The 27,399-nt window shown below is 38.8% G+C and overlaps 2 protein-coding genes across 14 annotated transcripts in view; one reads left to right on the plus strand and one right to left on the minus strand.

The window, feature by feature from the left end:
- The window catches only part of OFD1 (OFD1 centriole and centriolar satellite protein), a 30,598-nt gene extending 23,726 nt beyond the window's left edge, over window positions 1-6,872 (plus strand). For all 4 annotated transcript variants that reach the window (XM_068683187.1, XM_068683196.1, XM_068683213.1 and 1 more), the window contains exons 18-22: window positions 2,744-2,863; window positions 3,780-3,931; window positions 4,893-5,063; window positions 5,694-5,764; window positions 6,768-6,872. In XM_068683187.1, the coding sequence (XP_068539288.1) occupies window positions 2,744-2,863; window positions 3,780-3,931; window positions 4,893-5,063; window positions 5,694-5,764; window positions 6,768-6,813 (560 nt within the window). In that variant the 3' untranslated portion in view covers window positions 6,814-6,872. The remainder of the gene's footprint in view (window positions 1-2,743; window positions 2,864-3,779; window positions 3,932-4,892; window positions 5,064-5,693; window positions 5,765-6,767) is intronic.
- GPM6B (glycoprotein M6B) overlaps window positions 4,338-27,399 on the minus strand; it is a 109,782-nt gene continuing 86,720 nt past the window's right edge. For 8 of the 10 annotated variants that reach the window (XM_068683225.1, XM_068683280.1, XM_068683253.1 and 5 more), the window contains 6 exons: window positions 21,204-21,390; window positions 17,937-18,093; window positions 14,695-14,866; window positions 12,680-12,753; window positions 12,274-12,339; window positions 4,338-9,917 (listed from right to left, as the gene is read on the minus strand). In XM_068683225.1, coding sequence (XP_068539326.1) covers window positions 9,768-9,917; window positions 12,274-12,339; window positions 12,680-12,753; window positions 14,695-14,866; window positions 17,937-18,093; window positions 21,204-21,390 — 806 coding nt within the window. In that variant the 3' untranslated portion in view covers window positions 4,338-9,767. Of the gene's footprint in view, window positions 9,918-10,372; window positions 11,557-12,273; window positions 12,340-12,679; window positions 12,754-14,694; window positions 14,867-17,936; window positions 18,094-21,203; window positions 21,391-27,399 lie in introns of those variants that run through there. The other 2 variants (XM_068683270.1, XM_068683302.1) reach the window with 2 other exon arrangements.

Consider the following 27,399-nt stretch of genomic DNA (forward strand, 5'->3'; position numbering starts at 1 on the left):
CAGAGTCAGTTTTAGAAAATTTTGCATGTAAGTAAGGTACTGTAAAGAAGAAGATTATAAAAGTTTATGTACTTTATAGAAGACAGAAATGGAAAGTTTTTGGCTTTATTTCCTCGTTTTTCAGCATTTGAATAACCCATTAATGGTAGGCCTGAGCAGCTTTATCTCCCATGAAACTGTGGGTTTAAAGTAAGTGGAGTTATCAATGAGAAGGATGTGAACAGCATGCTTTAAAACCTTTCTCATATCCAAATTTTGTTACGTCTGTAAACTCTTGAGACTGACAGAGAGAGGGGTCATACATCATTCATGAATTCATAGTTGGTGAGGCGCTGATTATTATATGGGAGAGAGAACAACTGAGTTTGAAAAAAACACTGCGAACTGGTGAGTGTTTTCTTGAGTCTGTGACTGGCTTGTTCCTTTGGGTGCAGTTCGGTCATATGGAAGATGAAGCGATGCCCCTGCTCACTCTCCCGAACCCGTGAGAATGCAGCAGTCAGTATTTTAAAAACAAACCCACCAAACAAGAAAGCTATTGTTTGTGTACACAGCAAATGTGCTGTTTGTTACTCTTCAGCGATAACTAGTGGAAGCTGATGACTGATCTATGCATTTCCCCTTGAAGTTTTACTCAGTACATTTTTATTTTAATTTACCTCATTCAGTACTCTTTTTATGAGCTTCAAATGCATTATTTTAATGTGAACCAAGCCTGTAACCACTAATGGTTTCTACTCATCTCATATTTTGATTGGATTTTGATTCATTTGTTGACTTTCACATTAGAGACTTTTAGGAACACATTAAATATTTCAATTTTGCTTTCTCACACATATGAATAGATTGGCATTTTCTTGGCAGTTAGGCCTGAGTAGCTGCTGTGCTCAAATAGCTTACCACTGTATCATTTACTGACATGCTGTAGTCAGAAGTAATAACTGTAAGAGATTGCATATACCAATGATTTCTAAATTAGCAGTACTTTACTTGATTCAGACTGCATCAAAAAAAACACATTCTCATTATGTAGAAGGAAATCAGAATGGCTAAAATGGGGAGAAGATAACGCAGGAGAAATCAGGAGGAGGAGAAGAATGTAAAATCTAAGTATATAGAGTATAATGAAGGAACGAGAGAAGGAGAAAGGTTGATGACACTGGAAAAAACAATGGAGGGAAGGAGATACCACAGAATATGGTGTATGGGAGATACCAGAAAATATGGAGAGTCTTTAAATCCTACTGAGTGAGCTCTAGCAAGATTGGGATTTCTGTTGGCAGTTATTGCTTTTAGTTATGTGCTCGTCTTAAGGATATAATGCATCTCTTGCTGTCCACCCTTATGTAAAGAAATGAAGGTGTATGAAGTGTTCCCTTTTTTTCTTTTTACTTTGCAAAATGGTAAATGTAAAAATGGTTCTCACTATATTGTTTTGTTTATTTGGTTTTCCTGTTTGTGTGGTTGACAGGCTTTTAGAAGTTAGATATAATATTTAACAGGAACCTACTTGTGGTAGGAATTTTTTGACTGTTTAAACGTTACATACATGTATACCTTGAAACATATTCATGCTTCATATGGAAATAATTTTGGTGTTGAAAACCTTATAATTTAAAGGTAAATAAAGGGGAAAGAGAGAAAAAAAGGAAAGTTGTCTTTTAAGCATGATAACCCATTATTTTGGTCTTATATAAAACATACATAGAATTTATTTGCCTAGGCAACCTGGTAAGACTTCTTGCTGCTATTGTAAGAAACTGAAAACTTCCTCCTAACTTTGCTAGATTGGTAGTTTGGCATAACTTCATCTGAAATTCCTTTAAAAGAATTTGAATCGAAGGGATTCGGATCATTCTGAGAGAGAGACTGGTTAGTCTGGGTGTCTCGTTTATCACCATGCAAAATATTTCAGTTTTTATTACAAAATAGAAAGAGAAATGCTGGAAGCCTTGATAATATTTGAAGGATGGGGAATTTGTATTCTTAAATGTTTACTCAAAACTGAAGGAGATGCATAAAGTATCTGTTCTATTTTACACTACCTGTCTGGAAAATGGTTCTGTGTATTTTGCATTGGCTGCCTAAAACTCTAATGGCTGCATTTGACTTCTCATCTCTTTCTGCTTTCTTCCATAACACTGGTTTAACAGCAGTTTGCCTAGTTCGCACATAAATCACTAAGAAGCATTTGAGTGTAATAGTGATGATCACAGAGGAAGTACAGTATTATTTATTTTTTAAAAAATTCAGAGCCGTGGTTGCACAGGTGAAAATACAGTGTAGAATATTTGATTTAGAGGTATCCATCCTGTGCACTGAAGAGGGCAAGGATCCTAACAAAGAAATAGTGTGTGATCAAGTAATTTAAAGGTTGTTTTATGTGCATGAAAGGGATGAGTTAAGCTTGGACATGTAATTTTTCTGTGATCTGTATCGTGATTATGTAAAGAAATGAAAACATTTGGTTTTCTATTGTATATTTATTCGTGATTCTCTTTTGGCTCTTTAAACAGATGTGTTCCAATAGCTAATTTAAAAACTAACAATTCTGTAATTAAAGAAGCAAGCACAGCCTGTGATTCTTCATCCTCAGGGAAATGGTCAAGTTGGAAGGAAAATGCTCAATTAGTGCTTATATTTATGAGTTCTAATTCAGCCATTCCCACACTTTGTGTCCATTCCTTTGCTCCACTATTGTAATTACAAAATAATGAAGCCATTGTTCAAATTTCTTCTCCAGATCAGGGGGACATTCCAGAGCAGTGTGAAAGTGATGTCTTGCATCCATCTGGGGACATTGTCAATGAAAACCATGTCACAACCACTATGCGAGCAACAGCCACTTCGCTGCAGGACTTGAGTGAGTTTTCAGCTCAGAAACAAAAGTGAATGCTCTTTTTAGATGTCACATGTGTAAAACAAAACCCCAAATATTTAACATTCTGTAGGTATATACACCAAAGTGAATGAAAACTTTTTCCAAAAGTGGTAATTATGTAATTAAGAAAAGAGAATGTTTTATTTTGCTTTACTGTACGAGGATGACTTTTTCACCCCAGTTTTGTTTAAATGTGTTTTTAATTTAAAGACTTTTAATAATGCTTCCCCCACCCCCCACCCTGGCCCTAGCTCTTCACCCAGCCTCTGGAGGGAAGATTCTGATGTTTCTTTTCCCCTTCTTTATAAAGATAATTAAACATTGCCTCTGTTCTTGATAGAAGTAAGACCTGAAAGTTTTTATTTTGAAGCATTTTCTATACTGCATGCCTGGCTTTTATTTATTTATTGATTGATTGACTGGTTGATTCAGTTTGTAAACTGCATTGTCACAATGCTGATTTAATTCTTTGGATAGATGAGAATGATTTCAGTGCAGTGTGTGTGGCTTTTCTACTTTGCTCTGTATAGTAGATAATTCTTATTTAGAGAGAAAAAAATATAGCAACATGAATTTAAACATAACAGACTTCATGAGAAAGTTCGTGCTGGAAATAAGAAATGCAGAGATATTTGTCAATTCCCTGGACTCTACTTTGTCTCTAGAGTTCAACTCTTAGGCAGTCATATACCAGACTGAAATGTACTGAGGTGGAAAGAAACATTGCCAGATACATAAGAAAAACACCAGTATATGTATTATATGTATATATATTTCCAGTTGTTTTTCATTTCCTTTCAATGTTATACAGGAAGCTGTTACTTATTTGTGTGCTACCATAGTAGATTACTGAAGTATCTATAAATTATGTCATAGATGTTGAAATAATTTTTCACAGCTGTGTTGGATCAAAGACATGTTGAAGAACAAAGTAAAGAAGACAAAAACTGTGAAGAGGAAAGGAGAACCAGAGAAGAAAGGAGAGAGAGAGAACAAGAGGAGGCTTTGGAGAGAGAGCAAAACGAAGTGGAACAGCTTAAGAAAGAGACGGTGATTTAGTATTTTAATTTCTGACAGTAATGTAACTTCACAGTGTGATATTAGTTTAGGATTGCTCTGTGTTAAAATAGATGTTGGTTAAAAATAGATTTTATGCTTTTTTTAGATGAAAGTAGTAAAGGCTAAGTTATTTTAAGCACTTGTATGATTAACGAAAGAGTCTTGCTAGAACTTCCTCTTATGCCAAGTAATTTTTTCCCTGGAAATGGATGTTTTTTATTCCATACTTCATGTAACTGGAAGCTACAGTTTTATGTTAAGAAGTTAAAATGCAGATGTCACCAGGCTATTGGAACAAGCTATACATTTGCTCCGGTCTGGACTGCTGTGAGTGCGACATCACCAGGAAATGTTAATGTCCACCTGTTCATTAGCTTTTATGATAGTATTTAGGGTGGTGTTTTTTTTGTTTGTTTGTTTTTGTTTGAGCAGAAGTTACAAGGAGACTCTATGGAGTTTGTTTAAAACCATTTGAGCTGGTGTAGCACATGTTGAAATAATGTTCAGGATTTTTGTGTACTGTATAAAATTTGGGCTTTGTTCTCTCCCATTTCTTCTTCCTCTTCCCACACTTAAACCTTGGTTAATTCAATTCAGTTCTGTGGTACTGATCATGCTGCCCTTCACACTAGCAAACGAGGCCATTCAAGAAACTTGCATACCTGTATCAGCTCATCTTCAATTCACGTGTAGATCTAGCCATATGCAGAAGCCAGGATTTCAGTCCTCATGACATTTCAGGCATACAAACTGATTGGATTTTTTTGGCATGACACTCCTGAATTCAAGTGATAACTTAACATTTCATCTTGAACCACATGTAACAAGTTTAATGTTGTTTATACTGGCATATTTTACCAAGTTTAATGTTACATCCTGCAAGTATTTAGGTATAAAGGTAGTTTAATTGATCTGATCAGTATTTAATTTTGATTTTTTTTTTGTCTTAAAGTGGATCCAAGATTCGATGAAAATAGATAAAGAAAAAGAAGATAAAGAGGGAGAAAAGTTGGAAAATGGTAATTCTGCTGCTGAAGATATTGTAAAGGATTCTGCTCCAAATCCATTAGAAAAATACATGAAAATAACTCAGCAGAGAAGAGAGCAGGAACTGGCACACAAGGTGATTATTCTCAAAACTGGGCCCCCCAAAAGATTGTTTGAATTGGTGTCTTGCTAACTGTGCTTACAATTAAAATAATAATCTCTTTTATTTTTTTTTTCCATTAAGAGCCTTTAACGTAACAACTTGCGGAAATGAGTGTTTGGATTTGTATTGCAGAAATGTGTTGATTCAAATGTGTGGGGGTTTTTGTTTGTTTATTTTTTGTTAGGTACTCTGACAGTATTTAAACAGAAATATGTCCTCATTTTTTTTAGTAGTCCACGTTTATAGTATTTTGAGATCCTAATTAAAATACATCAGTTTTAATCTATACAGGTTGATTTGTGTTCCAGTAACACAACTGATGAAGTTGATAGAATATAATCTGGCAGGATGGAAAATTTGACCTTAAAGAACAATTACATGTGTGAACATTACTTTGATGACAGACTGCAGCATAGTTTTATTCAGGCATTGTCCAAACCCATTTTTCCAAAGCTTCATTATTCTAGATGAAGTGCTTCATTTCTAGAAATAGGCTGGCTCTTTCAGAAGATACTTATTTTCAAAAATTATTAGGTGTTAGAGTCACTTAAACCTTGACTTAGAATACACTTTCTGTAACTGGTTCTTCCTCTTGGCTGCCAGGATTCAAAAAAAGAAGAAATAAAAGAAATATCACTCATAGAGGGAATTACGTCTAGTGAAAAAGATGACAGGTAAGGCTCATACATTACTACAAAAGATTTCTATTACTTCCTACTAATTAATACTTACAGCATGAATTATGGTTAAGAGACATTTGCCTCTTAAAAAGCAAAATAAATTTTAAAATTTAGTAATAAAAAGTAAATACGCTGGAATAATTGATGAGCCTCCCAATTCTTATACAGGTAAGTTAGGCACAATATTGAATTAGGATCTAGGAACTGTATTTGATGATCTGTTTCCATAACTTTCACAATTAAAATTTTTATCTGCAATGGAGCAGCATCTCAGTTCCTTCATGGTGAGCTGAAACACAACAAATTCCTCCTCAGTAATGATTCTGTGAAGGGTTGTCTGTGCTGTACCTTGTATACAGTCTGTTATTTGAATTGAATCTAGCTTTGATTTATTAGTAGCATCACGGACTTTTAACAAATTAGTTCACACATCTTATTTCAGGGGTTTTTGGCAGCCTGATAGAGTTCCACAGCTAGGGCATTGCCTGTGGTTATCTCTAGAGATCAATAAATAAGGGTATGTCACTTTTAGTTTCTTGATGGGGGGAAAATATCTCTATCAATCAAATCTTTCAGTTTATCTGAAGATGTAGAATTGAAAATATATCTAAGCAAAAAATATAGAGCTGATTAAAAGTGACTCACACTGTAGCTAGTAATGATTCAGTGTTATCTGTCCCTTGAAAGTGCTGTTTTACACACCAGACCCTATGCTGGCGCTCCTGAATTATATCTGTGCAGTGTTCTTTTGTGCTACCAAAGTAGTAGATAGTAATGCTGTTTGATGGATGAGGTGGCCCAAATCCTCGCTCTTAAAGACTTGCTTTTGGAACAGCAAGAAAACTGCAGCATGGATTGTCATTGACTAAAGCCTGTGATTAGATGCACTCTATTAAGTTGTGTGTAACTAACTTTCTCTGAAACAAACATATGCTTCATATGAGAAACTACTTCAGACTTAATGCTATTTTTTTCTCCTTTCCTATCCCCACTACAGTGCTGCAGGCATTTCTCATGGAGACGATGATGAAAGCTTCTGGTGAACACCAGCAACTGGTTTTGTTTTTCTCTTTTAACTACAATAAAATGTTTTTAAAACAGCTTTCTGACCGTAAATGAAGTTGTAATAAATGCTAGGCACAGGAATTGCAGGTTGTATAATTATAAATGAGTAAGGCTGCTATTGAAGTCTTACCCCGTTAGTCACTGAATTTCAATATTGAGTCTAGATGTGTTACTATTCCAGCAGGAGGCCCTGGAGCATGGTGAGAGAAAGGCCAAAGCTATGTAAAGAAATGAATGTGTATGTTCAGGTAGATGTGCTTGGCCTTGAATTCCTAGAAACATCCACAGCTTTTGAAATGTTGTTCCTCCGCTCCCCTCCCCCACAAAATGTAACAAACAGTAAGTCAAAGTAACAGCTGAACTTTTTATTACACTGAGGCTATCTCATGTTTTTAAAGGTATCCCGTAGAAACCCCTGGCTTGTGCTTTTTTAGAGAGCAGAGACAGAACCACGTTAACTTGCCCCTTTTACTGCTACAGCAGCAGAAACACTTTTAAAAGCAGCCTTTTCTCATGCTTTGTTAGTATTAACCAGCCCAGAACCGAGAGATTCAAATAAAAATGCTATTTAACTCATCTTTATTTAAGCTTTGCATTTTGTAGGTAAATTATAGGCAAGATCATTAAACTTTATTTACAGTATAAAATACAGTATTTTTTTTTTAATCAATGAAGTAATTTTGGGCGGCAGCATATAGTACAACTTGCACTGCATTTGAGGCTGCTTACCTTGACCTAACTACAGGAACATGAAGCCAAGTTTGACAGAATTTAGGGGCAAAACTGAAGCTCCCTCTTGAATTCATTGGCGTACCATAAATGAGACACACTTTCTTTTTTAAATTAAGACAAAATATTTAGGGGATAGTCTAATTTTACATGCTGCTAAATTAACTTTGTGTTGCAGCAAAGATGGAATTTACAAAGTTCCTCAGAAATTTTTGTCTGATGTCAAGCACGGGCTGAATAGTGCTTGTTGCTTTATGCTGCCCTGGAACAACTATCAGTAGTTAATGCTAGAAAAACTTACCATGCTGAAGCATACACCTACAGGGCAGCCTTTCGCAGTACATTATCAAATGGACAATATTGAACAGAATGTGTTTAACTTCAGATAGAGATATAAAACAGAGATGCACTAGGATAGAGTAGCTGTAGGTCTGTTTTAAAATAAGCATACACAAGTGTTGTCTATTATCTACAAATATTTATTTTAACACTTGGATGTAACTACAGGAAGCCCTTGGCACTGATAGAAAATATTGATTCACTGTTAGGTTACAAAAATTTATACATAGCAAAATTTAATGCTCTTTACATAAAAATATTAGACTACTTAAACAAAACTTCAAAAACTCCCAGTAATAGCTACACTGAATTAGAAAAGAATTAGGCTTTAAGACACTGCCTCCATTATTACCCTTATGCAAACACTGGGCTAGAACATCACCTGCATTGCTGTAGAAATGTCTCCTTCATGCAACAGGTAAGAACATACACTAGGCTATTTTGTCATATTTGCTCTACACGGATCAACTTTGCCCCCTTTTTAAACTGTCAAATTAGACTTCAATATTTAACAGAAAAATTATAGTTGAAGTTAATACCCCCCAAAATGCCTTTTCTCTTAATACTGACTTAAAGAAGTTTTGTGCTTCCTTTGACTTACTTATATTCAGCAAACAGTCAAAACGATCAAACCACACGTCAGCTTAACATGGGTAAGACTTGAATATTCATTTTTTTCAAATGACTGATGTATTTTACTTTTCCCCCGACATTTATATTTATATATATATATATCATATAGAACAAACACCAAATATACCATCACTAATACTCAAGATATCACTGAAAGCTTCTGAAATAAACATTAATTAGAAGGCAGACTTCTATGGGAAATGACTTTAAAATGGCACCAGTTTGTGTTGTTTGTTTTTTCTGAACACCACGTTTTCTTAATGTGCTAATTAATTTGTAAAAAGGAAAACACATAAGCACTGACTATAAATTTGCTAAGCACCAAGATAGAGAAAAGGTGGACATCCTGTATTCTGCTTTATGGCTGTCATTTTTATTGTGTAAAACTCTGCAAACTTCGTCATCTGCTCATTTGGAATAGTCACATCAGTGTCATTTTAATAAGGTAACACTTTTCACTTAAAATGAAGGATAATGGTCTCCTGCCACTATATAAATGCTAAGACATTTATAGAAAATAAATATTAAGGCAAAGCTGACATTTATTTTCAAAGAAGGGGATCATTATCCAGATCCAAGCATCTACATTCCATTAAATAGTTAATAAAAAGATTAAAACTTGGGACATCTGCTCAACACTCAGGTAAGCACAGGAGAGTGACTGTTCATCGTAAAAAACTGTGGCACAAAAGTAGATTGCTGTTCCTGTGGCCCATGTAAAGAGTGTTCAAAGGCTGCCCTATTAGGACTTATGAAACGCTGCAACTGTGCTTCTGAATAAGCACAGGCTATCAGAAATCTTAGCCAGCCACAGTTCCATTTGGTATATAAACTGAGATACTAAATCACACATCTTACACGTGCCTTTGTCTAAGGTCTGTACAAACATCTACTGCTTGCTGGTTTGGAGCACCTGCCACAGTTTTGTGCAGGAATTCATGCTGCATGTCAAATAGTAAATTCTGAACGTCTCAAAGTAGAATAATTTGGTCACTTATTGTGAAGTGTTGCCTTTTAAAATGCCTGGAATAAAACCTCCATTCTCTGCGTGAAAGGATGGAAGATTACCCATGGGAAGATTTCCCTATGAACGTGTTCCAGGAGCTTGAACGTGAAGCTTTTACACTTCTCTATAATTTTGTTTGGTAGACACACATCTGTACTGCAGAGCAGCTATTTGTTGATTTGTCAGAGCTACAGAATTCTTCTGCTGAATTACTGTGGCAAACATTTATGTGTAAGAATTGAGTTGCTCTTTTGACCGAGACTGGATATCCTGAAGCTCCTGCTCTTCTTTTGCTTTGATATCTTGGTAGGCCTGCATTTTGCTTGCATCCTTTAAGTAGGCCCAGTTAGAAGACAGTATCATGAGGAAGTGGATCTGGAAGAGAAGGGTGAGCATGATGGCTAGTGAGCATGTCAAGAGGCAAAGCAAGCTGCTAGTTAGATTAATAGACGCTCTTTACAATAATGACCAAAAAAGTTATTCTACGTTAATAAGCATTCTGTTATTAAAACAAGCACAGAGGCTATTCTCAAAGATCTCTAGAATTTTGCATGCTAATATTTAGGTTGGTTATTCACAACTTAGAGAAAGTTAGTACAACAGTAATAAAATGAGCTGAAGAGTTGTACGGATCAATTAAAATGCAGAATGGGGGGAAGCAGGGAAAAAAAACTTTTGTATGTGGCAATTTAGATCCTATGTATACTAAGAGGTGCTCAGAAGAACTGGTTTCTAAGGTCGTGGTGTTTATGTATATTCAAGCCCAGATCCTGGTAATTCTTTTCACCCAACAAGCAGATGAGAATTCCACCCTCCCCCTGGAAAAAGCCTGAAATTGTAAACAGTTTTATTTACGTGAACAAGGCTACATTAACACATTGAAAAATTAAACAACAAAACATGAGTCCAAAACTAAGCAAAAGCATGCAATCTCCGGGTTAAGATGTCTTAATCATGTATTGTTATAACTACATTTTAAACTCTCATTGTCTAACTTCAGGTGAAAAGTTTTACATCATAATTAGCTTTTTTTTTTCCATTATTATTGTGTGGATTTTTCCTGGTTTTTGAATTCATCTCTTCCCAACATCTTTTCACCATACTTCATGCAAAAAATCTACATCTGAACATATTGATTCACTTCTTTTTATTTTTTCCCCCAACAGTGTAAAAATGTCTCTATGATCTATGCATGGTTTTGCTTCCCGTGCAGTCATACTTACATTTTTGAGATCTGGCTACTGAGAAATCAGTTACTAAAGTGCAAGCCATACAAGAACAGAAACTATTTATATGCTATTTCTTTACAAGTTTAGGGTCCAAAACCAGAATGTGATTGTTTTACGCAGAGCTAATACAAGGATGTATTTCCTTCCAGAGAGAGCATGATTTGGCAGCTATTTGAAAACGAAGTAAAAGAAAATAATCAACTTAATCATCCATGCACCAGAAAGACAAGCCGACTAATTCATAATACTGGGGCTTCTGATTTCTGCCAAAAGAGACTGGCATGACTTTATTACTCTTTTTTGTTTTGTATCATATATATTTGTATGCTCAGAGTTTTTTGCAGTTGTCATTCAGGATGAAGAATAGATGAGTAATTCTGACCCTGAACTGTTCCAGTCTTTGTTTTAGAGATGACTGCTACAAAGCAAATGGAGACTTCAAATGAAAAAGTCCCATCTTCCAAAGGACGATTTATAAACAGTCCGACAGTAACTGAATCCTCTCAACAGGAAAAAATAGCCAGATCTCATCCACATCATAGTTCATATACAAGAAGTCATTTTATTAATCTGATAAGCTAAATGAGGCTTACTGAAGCTATTTACAATTACTGTAACAAAATTCAGAAAGCTAGACTTTTAGCCTAGGGTGTCAGTGGTATTTCAAGCTACAGCAATGCAGCTCTTTACTGGGCTTATACAATTTAGAATTTAGTGCAGCAATCTTCCCGACTCTTAAACTTCAAAACAGCATAGTTATATGTAGTAGCCATCATGTAGATCAGCTGGTGGAAGAGAACAAAATACAGGAGAGTAAGAAACAAACAAGGTGACGGCTCAAGCCCACTTGGGCAACCGTTGATACTTTTACAACAGATGCTATTCCGAGCTTCCTCCAGGGTGAAGATGCAAGGTAACTAACTTGCCTTTTGTCCCTTGAGTATAATCTACACACAGGCCTAAGGCTATTTTGCCTAAGAGCAGGCACCATTACACCTGGATTTGGCTGATAGGAAGTTAGAAGCTGGCAGCTAGAGTTAAGTGTTAGACACGTGAAAAAAAGTCATTAACATCCCTTTTTCCAACTGCTACCTGTGATTGGCATTGCAGGGTTGGACTAGTCAAATTGCCTGGGTCCAGACAAAAAGAACAAGAGGTTACAAGCTATTGATCAAATAAACTACAACAATGAAAAGAAATAGTGAACAGAAAAATATCAACAGTGGGTAGAAGTAGGATTTCAAAAGGACATGCAAAGATTTTTTTTTTTTCCTAAGGATAGGGCAGGTGAGTTAAGATGACTTCTTAAAACAGAAGTGTGGGACCTGCTGACTCGGAATGCCCAAAGCTTAGTGGAAAGTAACAGTGATTATAGCTCACCCTCTTTTACATCTAGTATCAGCATTTTTAAGATGCATAAAATTTGATCTTAAAGCATCTTAAGTCTGAAAGGAACACATTGCACAGTAAAAAATAAAAAAAAAAATAAAAATGCTACCCACCAATGCTATGACAGTGGCACCAGCTCCAGCACAAGCCACAATGAACAGGTGATAAGACATGTAGAACTAGGGGAAAAAGATGAAAAAACAAGATGTTAAAAATTTACATAACATTTACATAACTAAGGATAGTATAACATGCATTTCAGCTGTTTTAAAGAATAAGGATAATAAACCTGTCTTCATAGCAAGAGGTTCAAAGCTCTAAAAACTTAAACTGTTTAGAAAACACTTTTTTTTTTTTTTTTTGATGATCAGAGAGCCAGAGTAGTTTCAATATTCTGCCCAAATCAATTTCTTTCTACTCTTAGTATTAGTTCCCTCCACAAACTTTCACCAAGTTAGTTATTATGCTGTGCCTAAGTGACCCGGAGGCATAAGTCGCACATGGGTCATGCCTGTGTACCTCATTTGTGTTGCAGATGTTCTCCAGGATCGGACCACAGGCTTTGCCAGGTACAGCATTCCACGGGATAATACCTGAAATACCACAGCAAAAGAAACCACTAATTTTAGCAATCAACACATGATGCTTTCTGTTCCTTTCTTATTTTTTCTGCCCACTTGCCAGTTGTGTTCCCATTTTGGGCATCCACGCATTGACCAGTACAGCTTTGAGTTGGCAGGAGGAATTAAAAAGCTCACTAAAATTGCACTTTCTCCTTATACCAAGGCTTGCTGCCAAGATATGTTCTCAGACGTGGTTTTCCCATATGGCAGCCAAATGGTTGGATTTTTGTGCTTCAGGTCCAGTCTCATACTGCCTGCTCACCGAGACTGGGGACTGAAAGGGATCATCTGCATCTCAGAGATACTTGGCATCTTTCAGGACAGCACTTATTGTGCAATTCCTCACTAGATTAAGTGCTGCTTGAACAACTGCTGCAGAAGAGGGTGAATGAGGAGCTGGAGGGGAGAACTACACAAGAATTTTCTTCTATTTAAGTTCCAGAGGGTAAAAAAGCATTAAGTGAGAGCTGCTACAAGAGAATCTGGTCTGCTGTACCTCACGTACTCCCAATTACTTTTCTTACGTGATTGAAAATCTGAAAAGTCGATGGGATCTAGAAAGTTTAAAATAACCTAAACTTTTAGACCAGTAACAGATGTAAAGCTTAAGCAGAAGCCATGGCTTGAAAAAGGAAAACAGCACTTTCCCTCCTCGGTACAACTCACATTTTAAACTCGGCTGGTTGGAATTAGGAACTTTGTAAGGGGCAGGTCATTGAAACTATCTCAGGACAATATGGCTTTCAGAAAGACTTTATAGGATTTACTTTAAAGCCAGTTTCTTCTCTGCAACTGCAAGATACAGTTGAAGGCATTCAGCTATTGCTTCCACCTAGAACTAGAAGACAGTTCAGTGACACAAGCAGCGTGTTGAGAAGCTGCTCCCTCCTGCCACTCATTGAAAGACAAATGATTTTATCAATCAGAGGAAAAACACAGCCCCTCACTGCCCTGGCACAGCTGCAAAACAAACAGGAGAAGCAGAAGGGTGGAGGAGTGCACCTTCCCCCTGCACTCCTGGGCTTTGCTACTGAAAAAGGGTACTTCCCAGCCTCTTGGTGGCAGCTGATGAAATAGGATGCAAGTATTTGATCTGGGACTTCTTACTTTTAAAGTTGGTACATCTTACTCTCTCCTACTGAACCTACATCCAGGACAGGAAAGGAAAACCTAGCTTGCTTGCTTTCTTGACTGTGAATCAGTTTCCTCAGCTTTGATTTAATTAGTCCAAAGAAACAAACATACCCAGAAAATGCAAGCTGAAATGAAGCCCAAAGTAACTGTGACAGAAGGTTTTCAGCACAGAGGAAGATGAGATTAACTTCAGGAAAAATTCACTTTAATGACTAAAGTATTTGAAAGGCCAGACAATATTTTAAGCTATTTCCCCACTGCTCTGCTACTTGCACCCCTTCCCTCCCCCAGTTTTCTGTGTGTAATTAGAAAGCAGAGTTAATTCATTAATATCTGAGGCAGACCCTCAATTGCAGGTTTTTGGTTTTCACTGAAAGTAATCATTACAGCAAAACTCAGGCATTAACTTCATAATTAAATGTAGAAACAGCTTTTTGAAAGAAAATACATATACAAATGGGCTTAAGAAAACAGATTCTGGTTTTCTCTCAGCTTTGTCTCTAAGAAGTTTATTTTGAGGCTGATCTATTTTTACACCTAATATTATGGTATTGGAAACTGCTACAAAATCATTTTAGATAAATGACTTGCCTGTTCAGTTAAACTGATTGCATCTGGAAAGAGATCAATGTAATCTGAATTAATTAGAAAAGTAATAGCACATTCAGGGACACAAGATGCTTTTGCATTTGGTTCATTTGATAAAGCTGAAACAAAACTACTGAAGATAGACCAAGGAGAAAGGATAAAGCATTTAATCAGGATTTAAATAAGTACCGTATTGCCTGATATCCACGCAGATCTGGTCCCCTGGAACTGTCATATTTGTCTGAAGAGATTTGATGACTTCGCAAGTTGACCATATGTTATAGAACATAAAGACAGGCACAGCGGAGAAGCCAAAGACCCCAAGCCAGGCCACTCCAAGCACATAGGTGAGGAAAACAAACTGGGCAGAGAAAACACATGCACTTCATATTTGCTCTTTGAAAAGAATACTTGAATTTTCCTTAAAAAAATGCTTCAGTACAGTCTTTAAACATATTTTCAGAAATTAAGTAATAAAGTATTTAATTTCCATTAAATTATTTCATTATTTCCATACATACTAACAACACTAGCATTGCTTATGTTGCTTACAAATACTTTGGTACTCTAAGTGCTTCTGAAAAAGTAATTCAGACATTTCTTTTTTCTTCTGGCTGCTTGAGCAAGCAGCTTGGCCTCCTGAATGAGCAGTTCATTAATTTCTCAAGAGTCTCAGCTAAGCAGGTTGTAGGCTAAAACCAATAAAATTCCAACAAAAGTCAATTTAAGGATTTTTTTTTTTATTAACTGCAATATACTAGCACTTCTATACAACTTGCAAATCAAAACAATAGAGTGAATTGATGTATGCAGAGCTCTTCTGTACTCCCTGATTTATTGAAATCAATTTTGAATGTAACAGTTGAGAATACCTATTTTAGAAAACATACCATGTTCATTACAGCAGATCAGAAAACTAATACACATTGCCAAGACAAAAATTACTTACTTCAGCTCAGATGATCATGGATTTTCCCATTAAAATTTGATTATTTTTTTTTTGTCAATATTACATACATTTTCTTTGGTAAGATTATCAGGTACTCACTCACTGCTCCAGATATCTCCAGCTTTCTGCTCCCACTGGACCTCCGCTCTCTCCTATTCTTCCATGTTAAGTTTTATGGTGAAACACTATCTCGTGAACACTGGCATCAGCTCCTAGCTTCCCCCTCCTTGAGAGGCTAAGGTTTGGATTCCCCTTGCAAAATGGGGAAACATTTTTATATTTTATATGTTCCTTTATCACCATTCTTTGACTGTAGGTGGGTTGGAAAGGCTTCACTTTCCAGTAGAGCACTGTATTCTTATCAGAAGCCTGTGTGCCAGAGCAGCAGAGATGGGAAAGGAACTGAAGTGGGGGTTGTCTCAGCCTGACCCCAGAACTGACAGCCTGAACAAATTCTGCAGCAGTGGAAGTTTGCATCCTCAGAGGTGTGTCCAGACACACTGAGCAACTTTGAAGTAACTGGTTAGATTTTGGAGGGAAAGAAGGTGGGGAGTTGGAAGCACTTGGAAAACAGACATACACAGAAAACCTGCTAGTCTTAAATTAATACAACTGAGCTAAAATACCCTACGTCATGCCAGACACTAGAAGTTCTCAGTGGGTTTTGGTAATAACCAAGTAGACCAGTTTAAAGGATTTCTATAGATACACTATACATAAAACATGGGTTTGCATGTGCGTATTTGAAATATGCATGAGAGCGAGAATGGGAAGCCTTTAACTTCTAAAATAGCTAAGAAAAAAAAAGTTAAAAAAAAACACTCTCACATACAATACAGATAAAATGTTGGAAACAGTTCTTCTGCATTACCACAGCCAACAGAAATAATTCAGTCAAGTCAAAAGACTATCTTCTGTAGTAACCTTATGCAACGTGGAAGGGATTGCACCCAGCTTGGTGATGTAACTGAGGAATAAGTAGAAGTGTTCTTCATTAAATAGGCAGAAAAACACAGTGGATGGCTAAAAGCTGCTGTCTGCAGGCACCACCAGTCTGTTAGGATGTTGTTTCTCCTCACAAACCTTGTTCTAAAGCCTGGTGTTTTAAGCAGCTCTAGCACGAGACAGTGGCATATGCCATAGCTGTCACCACCAACCACTGAGATGTCTTACCAGAGCTTCAAGTCTTAACTGAACTGCTAAATTCTCTCTTTAATTGTCTGGACAAACAGGACAACATGAAAACATGTTTTTGTGTCATATGTCTGTGTGTCACGCTGGTATTTGTGTAAGCAGCTGACAGTGATGTGCCTCCAACTACCCAACTATCTGCAGTAACGAGATGTGTATGCTTCTACTGTATTTTGGATCTTTGGAAATGCTGTTTTAGACATAATTTTGCTCCTCGCTGAAGATGATACTTTCAAAGAAAAGAGCAAGAAAATAGCTACTTAACTAGAAAATGATTGAATGTCTTATTTTTATTAGCCCTTGAAAAATTCAGTAAGTATCCGACAGCACAGTGGAAAATTCTTAACCCTTTTGAAAATAAACATGCATCTTCTTTGTATTTAACCAGCTGAAAGTACATATTTTTTAAGTACAGGATATAGGTTGTATATTAAAATGCAACAATCACATCAAAAGCCTCTTCTCTTCTCACCCACACTTTCCCGTGGGCGATCTGTCATACTGCTTAGCTTCCTCCAGAACTACAAGCTTTGAATTCAGATTTTCAGAAATAACTTTGAAATCCTGTCTTAGAAACATAGTTATGTTTCTGTTCTTGCAGAGTGCGCCCTAGGGGGCAATGTGGGTGAGAATCTGAAGTTTTATTTTTAGTTAAACTTTGTTTAAGATGTTCTAATACAGAAGTATATTGAAGGGAAGATGGCTTGTAACTTTAAGGCTCTAAGTGTTTCAGCTTTGCAAAAAAGACTCATTATTATATCTGTATGCCTTTTGCCATCTGCAAAAGCAAGACAGAAATACTTGATTCAAGTGCAAAGATGTTGTGAAGCTTCATTCATTAGTGTTTGTTTGAAGGATCCAGACGTTCCCATGTAGAATAGACTATGGAAGTCAGAGGCATTGCAGTCTGCTATTTAAATAGCTCTGCAAACCACAGCCATCTTACAATCTGCCCTTGAACATTATCAGTGTACTCTGTGTTCAAAAGTGCAAATTTCATTTTGTCTCACACAGAGTTTTTCAAAATCACCAGCCTCCACCAGTTTCAAACAGTGGGTTCAGCTTTAGGAGGGGAAGGCCGCGGTAGCACCCCACCAGTCAACCTGCAGAACTTGGGTTTGACCAAGCATCCACAAAATTCAGACAGGGACCAGCAACAGGGACTGGCTCACCCATAAGGAGTTAAACAGAGGTTCTGGCAATACACTGTGGTTCAGAGACACAGGAGTCAAGCCAAGCCCAACAGGTTTTAGCAAGGAAAGACAACGTTCCCACTCCTAGTGCTACTCACCATCCCACTGATGCAGCGGCCACAAGCTGTCGTTTTGAACTCTCCATGCAGCTCCTTCACAGCACTTGTTGTGTAAAAGCCTTCTGCCAAAAGGATTATTCCATATAAGAAGAAAAATGATGCAATGCCATAAATTACATACTGCATTAGCTGTATTCTAAAATGAAAAAGAAAAAAAAAAAGGATGTAATTAGATTTAATTCCTTTTAAAACAAAGCAAGTCTTCCCTAATCATAACAGGTATGAGTCAACTCACTTTCTAGAAACACAGCTCAAGGCTCTTTAAAGCATTTTAAGCATGTAGGCTGCAGGAAAGTGCTGCTACAACTTCTGCAGGTAAGCAGTACCAATGCCCATTAGTTTTGCACACACTGTTTGTGCTGCAGTTCCTAGCCTGACTGCCGTTAGTCACAAGCTGGAAGACTCCATTTCGTTCATCCATCATAGAAATTATTTTTTTTTCCCCTGTGTCTGACCCTGACACCTACCTCAGGGAATGTCCAATAGCTATGGCATAGAAAGTGTGCACTGAAGCAGAAAAGGCTGGAGCTGAACTACTGGCTGAACAACCATGCTCCACGGTGGCTCCTTTGGCTTAGGGGAAGGAAGTAGACCCCCAAAATTCACTGTTTTGACATGTAAAATCCAGTTAACATATGTTTACAGAAATTGGTGTGGAACTTGTCTGATACAAAACTCAGCAAACGTTGCAGAGAGTTCTGAGGAATGGTCTGCTCCACAGCCTAGGAGGGTACTTCCAAGAGAGCTTCAGCACCTGAAGTCACACAGCTGTGTTAAGCTCCCTTTAATGCAGTTAAGCTTTAAAAACCTACAGCAAATATTTAGGAAATACTTCCATTTGAGGTAGTCTGGAACTGTCCAGAAGAAGATCGCAGGGTATGTGGCATAAAAGCTTCCTTTGAATCTTATTTGAGAAGATTCTTGATTTCCTACAAACCTACCATCTGCAGTGAAAATCTTATGGTATTCTTACTCTTGGTAGAACAGGTAAATGGAATCATTTCTAGTATTACCAATCCAGTTATGGATTCAGTGTGTGAACCTGACTGTTTTGGAGGACCAGAATGCCAGATCTTCTATACAACAATTCTGCTGGTCTCCAAAAATCATACTTCATTGCAAACTTCTCCAGAATTAATGTCTTTAAAAATATATATATATATATTTTTTTTATTGAGATGTTTATTTCAGATGAATATATTCACATAACAGGAAAATTAACTTTGTAGATCTATACTAATGCTTTCATTTGTTTGTTTTAGGAAAAAATGCATATACATTTTTCCTTAGATTTTTTTTCAATTCTCACTACTCTCCCCCAACTAGCTTCTTCAAGGAGCACCTGCATGTTTTAGCTTCATTTAAAGAAAACTGATGACTACCATTTATACAGTTAAATGTTATCCAGACAGATAGCACACCCCTTGTATCAAAATAGGATATTGCTCATTTAAAATTATATGTGGGAAGTGAAATAGTGTTCATGTTTATTTTCCAAAGTGATTCAAAATAACAGGATAAACCCATTGCACCTGCACTATAAAGCATGAAAAAATTAACTCAGCATTTGATGGAGAATAAAAGAATACATTTCACTGTCACCAACAGTCTATGTACATTACTAGAAATTAGTAATACAAAACCTGGTTAAAAATCTGTTCTACAAATGATGGCCCTACTAATATATTTTTCATTTATTTTACATCTCTTGGCCTTAAATAATTTGCCCCTTTCTGGCATCTCCTCTCCCTTGCCTTTCTTGTTTGACTTCCACAGAGCCAGAGACCACAGCTGGAATTACAGCTGGAATTTGGTAGGAATTACACAGCCCCCCAGCTGCTGATGCTGCCTCGGCAAGAAACATTGTCAACAATTCTCCAAAATTCAAAACTTGCTGCCTGTTGTGGCTACTTTTGCAATTTAATTTTCAAATTCTAAGAACAGCTGCTCATTGTTTTTCTCTAAATTTTTATGCTAATGGCAGCATCCCTGTGGTTCACACAACAGAGCTGGGGATGTGGTGCTCAGCCTCAGGGGGCACAGGGATCAGTGGCTGGGTGCAATCCCAGTGCCATGGGGCAGCTTTGGGCATTGGGAGGGGGAAAAGCCCCCAAATGGTGCTGCAGGCCTGCAGTCAGTGCTCTCAGAGGATGGGAAGGGGGGAGTTGTGGTGGTCTCAGGCTCAGTGCCTGCAGATTGACAGGTCTGTGTCCACAAGAGCTAAAAGGAAGGCTATGGAAAAACAAAAACAATGCAAAACAATGAAGTAACAAAAACAAACAAACAAACAAAAACTTTGCAGAAGCTAGCAGATGGGCAGGGCCCCCCTGTAGAGCCCATGTTCCTGCTGTCCTGACTCCTTAGCATCTTGACACTGGCATGCAATCTCCATGAAGTTCAGCTTGATCAAAATTCCTTTCCACCACTGAACAGAAGTCTTCTCAAGGACCAGCAGCTTCAGCATCAGGGGACATGTAACACCCAGCTGATGCTCCAAAGACCAGGTATCTGAAGTACTGAACACTTGGGTCTACACGGTCCTCATCATTAAAGGAAAACAGAGGTTTGCTCCAGTGGGGCTGGATGCTGGCTGCAGGCTCTGAAACAGGCTTCACTGATAAAGCTCAGGAACACAAAATCCCCTAACATTTCACTGTTGGTTATTTGCAAAGGCTGAAGTAGCAAAGACAAACATCTATACTATTTATAATCCTTCCTCTCTCCTTTTTTTCCTGCTTTTCTGCTTAGTGCACAATACCCATCCACCTTCTTCTGAGGGGCGATGGACACAACAACGCTTCACAGTTATTTCTGTTATACCTTCAAACTTTGTATTGCTGCTGGATAGTATTTCTTTGGGTTTCAACACATTTACCAGGGAATCTAATTCAAGCACAGGATCTTATCCTGCCCTGTGCAAAAAGCTGCTTCTCCACTCTGGGTGCATCTTTGTTTTCTGATGACTAAAAAAAGTCAGGTATAATTCTGGAGCAGTAGGTATAATGCACCTATTTAGAGGTCTCTTGATGCTCATGAAACTGATGTAATGAATACAAATGGGTTAAGCAGGATACACACTCTGCATCTTTGAGTGTAAACACTGAAAAACACCTATAGGTGTTGGAGAAACAGGCAACCTAATGCTCAGGGATAGAGACTGAGATTTGAACCCATCTCTGCCCATCTAGCATGAAGGTGCTGTGGTGGAAGTTCTTCATGAATAATGGCAATGGGAGGCATACTTACACTTCACTCAGCAAAGCATGGTCGCTGGCAGTCGTGGAGAAGTGCTGCTCAAGGATGGACACCGTGCCTGTGAGCGCCACATGGCCGCAGCCACAAAACAAGGCTACCCCCGAGAAGCAGAGAATGGTTGCCACCAGCGAAGCATATGGCACTCCTCCTAGGCACTTAATGCAACATTCAAAGCAACCTAAGCAGAAGAGAGAAAGCCAAAGGAACGTTATGAGCAAAAAGCAAATAATGAGGGAAAAGAATATTCGCTCTCTGCTTGACAAAAGCCATGGGGAATAAAAGGCCCAGACATTGATGTTGCGCTAAGCAAAAATCTATAGATGGTGCAAGAAAGCATCACCCTCTAAAACAGTGACCTACAGATCTGTTGGGGTGGGCTCAAAGCCCAGAAAGTGGGCCAAGTGCTCCTAACTCTACAGGATCAAGAGGAGATCGATGAGACAGCCTATGAAATGGAAAAAGAAAAAAAGCTGTTTATCTGAAGTGATCCATTGCAATTCAGCTGCTGACACAGAGCTCATCACATGTCAGCATTACTGGTATTAAGGACACGAGCACCAGGTGCTAGCACTGCTTGGGAAGCCAGAGAAGTAAGCGCTCAAGCCAACGAAGCCTTCTGGAAAAGTGAAAGATGCTTTGTTGCTTTCATTGACAGGGGAACATGTTTAGGTCTGTGAAACCTAACTACTCTGTGCTCTTCCATATCTTTCTGTCTAAATCCATATAAGTTTGTACAGATACAGATATTTATCAGCAGAAAAAAAATAGTAGCTGCCAAAAAATAGCAATTTTTACTGACAGTAGTGAGATGGAGCAGTATTATACATTTCCAGCTTTATAGGACGCACTGGATTTACAGTGATCCCTGAGTACAGTCTGCAGTAGCGTAATCATAGTCTTAATGAAATTTATTGTCTAGGCAGTCTGAGCTAACAAAACAACCCCCCAGAACTGCTGCTCGGCAAGCGCTGCAATAAGGTCGTGGCAGCCGTATTACCAGGCTCCTCCCGACCGCCCTGCCTGAAAGCCCATCTGCTTGCAGAGCTGGGAAATGTAAATCGGAAACAAACACAGCTTTTAACCGCGTTATAATGGTAATGGCAATCCATACCAATTCATTACTTCGGGGTGATGGCATTAAGCTGTCTCCATTAAGGTACGTTTCATACAACTGCGCAACGCACACAAGCCATTAGGACCCCGCTCGATGGCGCGCCGGGCCTAGTGCCACAGCCCACTGCTCCTGCTGGATGGCATGAAATTAAGAAACCCTGCGTGGGTATGGGACAGCCAAACCCACACATCCTGGCTTCCTCAAAGTCCTAGTCCGTAAGTATAAAATTCTCTTTTTAGAGAGCCACCGGCAAATGTCCCAGTCAGGCTCAAGCAGCTACCACCACCGAGATGACTTAAAATGCCACTCTGCTGGCTGCAGGCAAGGTTTAATTGCATGGGAGTGAGCCTGGGAAACATCCATAGCCAAGCCCACAGCTGGAAGCCGCGCAGTGGGAGCTACCTCCAGGACAGAAACCCTGCAGCACCGACAGACACGGCAGCTGGGCACTCAGGGGACGAGGCACAGCAAGCAAACACAGATGTGTGCTATCAGAGGAAATCATCTCTCGTGTTCGTCTTATCACAGAGGTTCAGGGTTGAGTTTCGATACCAGGCCTTGCAGAGCAAACCTCAGCTTTACCACAGCTCCCAAGCTACACATCGGACTCAACATGTCCTACACGTGAGGCTGGCTCGCCTTCACCAGTGTCTGCCTCTGCATCAGGCCCAAATCTCCTAGACTTTATCCCAGAAATTGTTGCATCTGGTGCAGGGCTAGCAGCAAAGAACTGTCCAGGACTAACAGCATGGCAGCTCAGCAGAGCATAGCCAGCACTGACATGGCTACAAGCCCAGCACAAAACGGCCTCCCAGGTCCTACTCATGAAGGAGCAGGAAACCAAACGCCAGCTTGCTACCTGGTGAGCAGGAGGTCAATCACCTCCTCATGCTGATTGCTTCACAGAAAGATCCCACCAGAGATGGGAAATAAAAACAGCTGGAAGCAAAACCAACAGACTGACAAGGTCTGCAAGAAAAGCTTCCTGTTTCAGAAAATGGGAGCAGCCTGCTTGACAAAACTCTCAAAATTGGTATAAACAGAGGATTAACGATTAATGCCACCCAGCTAGGTACCTGTCTCCCTGGTACCCCACACTGCACAGCCTGCTGCCCAAGCTACTAGCAGAACAACCGTCTTACAGAAATTGAAGGATATCTTATCCCAACACATTTTCGCAACACCTTTTGTTCATCTACAGACCCTTGAATACGGACTGATGGTGGCAAAACCCTCTCTTCCAAGGTGTTGGCAGTAGCACATAGCATCTTTGTGGCTATACTCTTCATGTTCTACCCCAACAGCCCAAGTAAGAAGGCACCACAACAATTTGAGTGGCCTTTATTGTTTCAGACTATGGCCAAGGGACACCCTAAGAGGTCTGTTAAGCAACCACACTATTTTGAGTGAGGCAGAGGAAACTGCCCGAACGTGGAACTGCAGGAACTTCACAGCAACCCTCAACATGCAGGCAGAGGGTCTTCAGTTCACAGGGAAATTGCACACTGCCAGCTTGCAAGTGCACACAGAGTCCCAAAACAGCACGTTTCCATGAGACAGCACCCATACATGCACAGTTGTCTGCCATCCAGATCAACACCACAGCTTCTGCAGAGTCTCCTGCCAGAGGGTACGTGACCCGTGGGACAGCACCTCATCTTGGCATTAGGGCTGCCAGGCCCTTGCTTTGTGAGGACCCTAAATTCATGCCTCGCCTGAACAATAGAGCTGTTTTCTAATTTTATTTATTTATTTATTTTAATTCAAACCTTAAAGAGGAGCAGCTTCATAAAACAGCTAAAATTAGAAGTTCTTCAAGCACTATGATACTTGTACCCAGCTTCCCAGCTGGGTAAGATTTCTTCTCAAAATGGAAGCTTTCTAGGCAATCTGCTTTATGATCCATTTCTGTAACCCCAAGTCAGCAAGTACCTTCATACAGTATACAGCAAACCACAATGACGTTTGCCTATCTCATACTCACTTTTAAAAAATAGCTTGATAGCACACTGATGGCAAGTGCCATCAAGTGCCACTGATTTTCTGCAAACTAAAGCTGACCAAAAGTTTTTTTTTTTTTTTTTAAAGTCTAGTTCCCATTTTCTGTTACTTTTTACTTTCCATACAGCCACTGCACTGAAGCTTTCAGCTGTACATCCACTTCCAACACAGCAGAGTAAAGTGATTTAAATATGAAACTGTGGAGCACAACCACACATCGCTGCATCTCCCCTTTCAATGGCCATTTTGTACAAGGCATCACTAGAACCTTTTGTGCAAGTCAGCAGAATAAAAACATTTTTTGTCCCCAGGCTGGTGAGCAGCAGTTGCCATGGCGGCAGGTTAATAACAGCCCAATGATTTGCCCAGGGCTGCCTGTGATCTTGGCTACAGATTTAACACACTCTCAGAAGGAGGCCAGCTAAAACAAGGACTGAGATTATTCTCTAGGGAATGAATGCTATTAAACACACACACACACAAATATTCTTGCTAAAGGACAAAAATAAAGAGAAGAAAAAAGGGACAGGAACCAACTATTCTTTTAATCTCCTGGAAACTATCAGTCACAGGAAATTGGTAAAGGATGAACCAACATATGTACACAAATCAGCAATTGGTTGCTTAATATATGAAGAATAATTATATAATCTATCCAGCAGTGTACAGACTATTACATATATGCAGGGGCTTAGCCATTCAATTTCCCATGTCAAATGGCAATTGTGTGGCTAAAGCGTCTTTGGTCCTTTAAGTACAGCTTTAAGATTTAAACTCAGTAAAGCAAGGTAATGCAGATTTAATGGAAAGCAGTCTTAAGGAAAAAAAAAAAAGAAAAAAGAAAAAAGCAATTCTCAGACTCTGACTCATCCTACTAAAGTCGAGATGGACTGGAACGACAAAATCTGTGCTAATGAGATGACAAAATGCAGTGCAATGGGATCAGGTAGGTGTTTTGGGTAGTCCCAGGGCTTTGTCTAGGAAGTTAACACATCAGCTCTTGAAGGCCAGGCTTGAAAAGCTGTGCCAGATGTATGTTCATAAAGCCATCAATCAAAACAAAGCACGGAAAACATGATGTAATGAGTGTCCACAACACCTCCTGGACAGAAAGCCCACCTCTCCTCTAATGTTCGGTACTCCTTCTAGACTGAACTAGTGCCTCAGTGTATCCCCAGTGCAAACCCCTAAGGCCACTCAAGGTTGTTGTGGGACAACAAAACAGTGAATAAAGAAAACCAGAAATGGGGATGGAAAAGCTCTCCATTTCAGGCAATTAAACCTCAAGGTTGGTTCCCATGGCCATTTTCTGAGTTGGCTCCCACTCTCTTTTCCCTAGAAGTTTCATTTATTCTCCTCACATAAATCTGTCTTCCTTTTCTTAAAGATGAAGCAATAGGCAACTTTTTTTTTTTTTTTTTCTTTTCCCCTCATTGCTTACTGCCTGTAATTTTGTACTGCATTTTTAGAAATCCTGGCACATGGCACACCTGTCCAGTTTCCACATGGAATAAATGAAACAACTTCTTCTGCCCCAGAACCACCATCTTTCCTGTGTTCAGCACGGGGCTCAGGAAGCAAGTGCCAAGGAACTGTTTTCAAAACAAGAAGGTTACAAGAGACCCAAGGGAAGAAAAAGCACTCGATAACATCTTAAAGGCAGTCATTGCTTGTAAATCAGGTTCATTATTACACATCCACGTGAGCCTGCTGTTGGGATCACTACTCCCAATTCACATATAAAAGTAAGAGGAGAACTCAATATTTTACATTCACCTCCTCTTTCCCCATTGCTGAAGATTACCTAATGTCAAGCATGCATAATACTATGGGAATCTTAAACCACTATGGATCTTTGTCAGAAACTGAACTTTATGTCAATGAAAGCAAATGCCAATTTCACTTTCTGCCACCTACTGTATTTTTGAAAAATCTCCTTTCTGAATGGCTTATGCATGCTAGGATGTTCAGTTTTGTACCCTACAGCATGATTGACACTTACGGGGGAAGCAGTGAGGGATGTGGGAATATGCCAATACCTTGGAAGCAAACATGGCATTTGCCTCCCTCTTCCTTTCCCGTGTGAGAATAAGACAGTACCTAGCAGTGAGATAACTTCACTCTCACACCTGTCACCCACAGCTGCTGCCAAGGGTCACCAGCAGCAGTACAATAAGAGAAAATATTTAATCTTATGAGGGTCACTTTAAAGCAAGTGACAAACTTCTCTCCCTGCTTTAACAGAGGCACTAAAATGAAAAGGCTTTGTGTTAAATAACAAAAGTCTGTTAAAGCTCGGCTCTTACCTGTTCCTGTTCATCTTAAATGTTACTGATTTACAAAATATGACACAAAGCTAAAATCTTCATCAGCAATTATGATATATGCTCGCTCACCACAGGTATGGATTAAGTATATTAAATAGACTAAATAAGTGATGAGCTCAAACAGAGCACATCCTGTGTTTTCTTAAAACTCTTCAAGTCCAACCTTTCTAGGAAATTTTGCCTTTGGTTCTCCCCCTAATTTTGCCTTTTTGTCCTCCCCAAATCAGAAGGGCTGTAAAATTAACTTATACTGAAAATGAACTTTTCTTGAGAGCCAGTAAACTTCATGCAATGCTGCTTCAGTCTAGCTAGATCAAGTTGTGAATCAATATATTAGTATGCCTTCTTCAGCCACGTGCACAGCATCTGTGCCGAAGATGATGTGACCTTTGGAGACTACAGCCATCAGGGCTGGCTGCCACAAAGGATTAGACCTGAAATCCAACAAGACCACCACTCTCATTCTTCATGGTGGCTGGTGTGAGATGCTTCAAGTGACAATGCGGTGAGATGTGGGGTAATTTGATCCAACCAGTCAGTCTTAGCCTGATCTCTAATATTTAGGAGCTACTTGAAGGACTGAAGAGCAAGGTTTAAACCTTAGCATTAGATGCATAGAATCATTAGATGCTTCCATACTCTTGTGTACCAGAGAAAAATCTCTGCTCTTGTTTCCAGTGCTGGAAGTGGTGCAGTGAAGCCAGAACTGGTGCACACTAAGAACAAGCATTTTGGAGCCTGAAAG

Source organism: Anas acuta, chromosome 1 (genome assembly GCF_963932015.1).
Source record: "Anas acuta chromosome 1, bAnaAcu1.1, whole genome shotgun sequence".
Taxonomy (NCBI): Eukaryota; Metazoa; Chordata; class Aves; order Anseriformes; family Anatidae; genus Anas; species Anas acuta.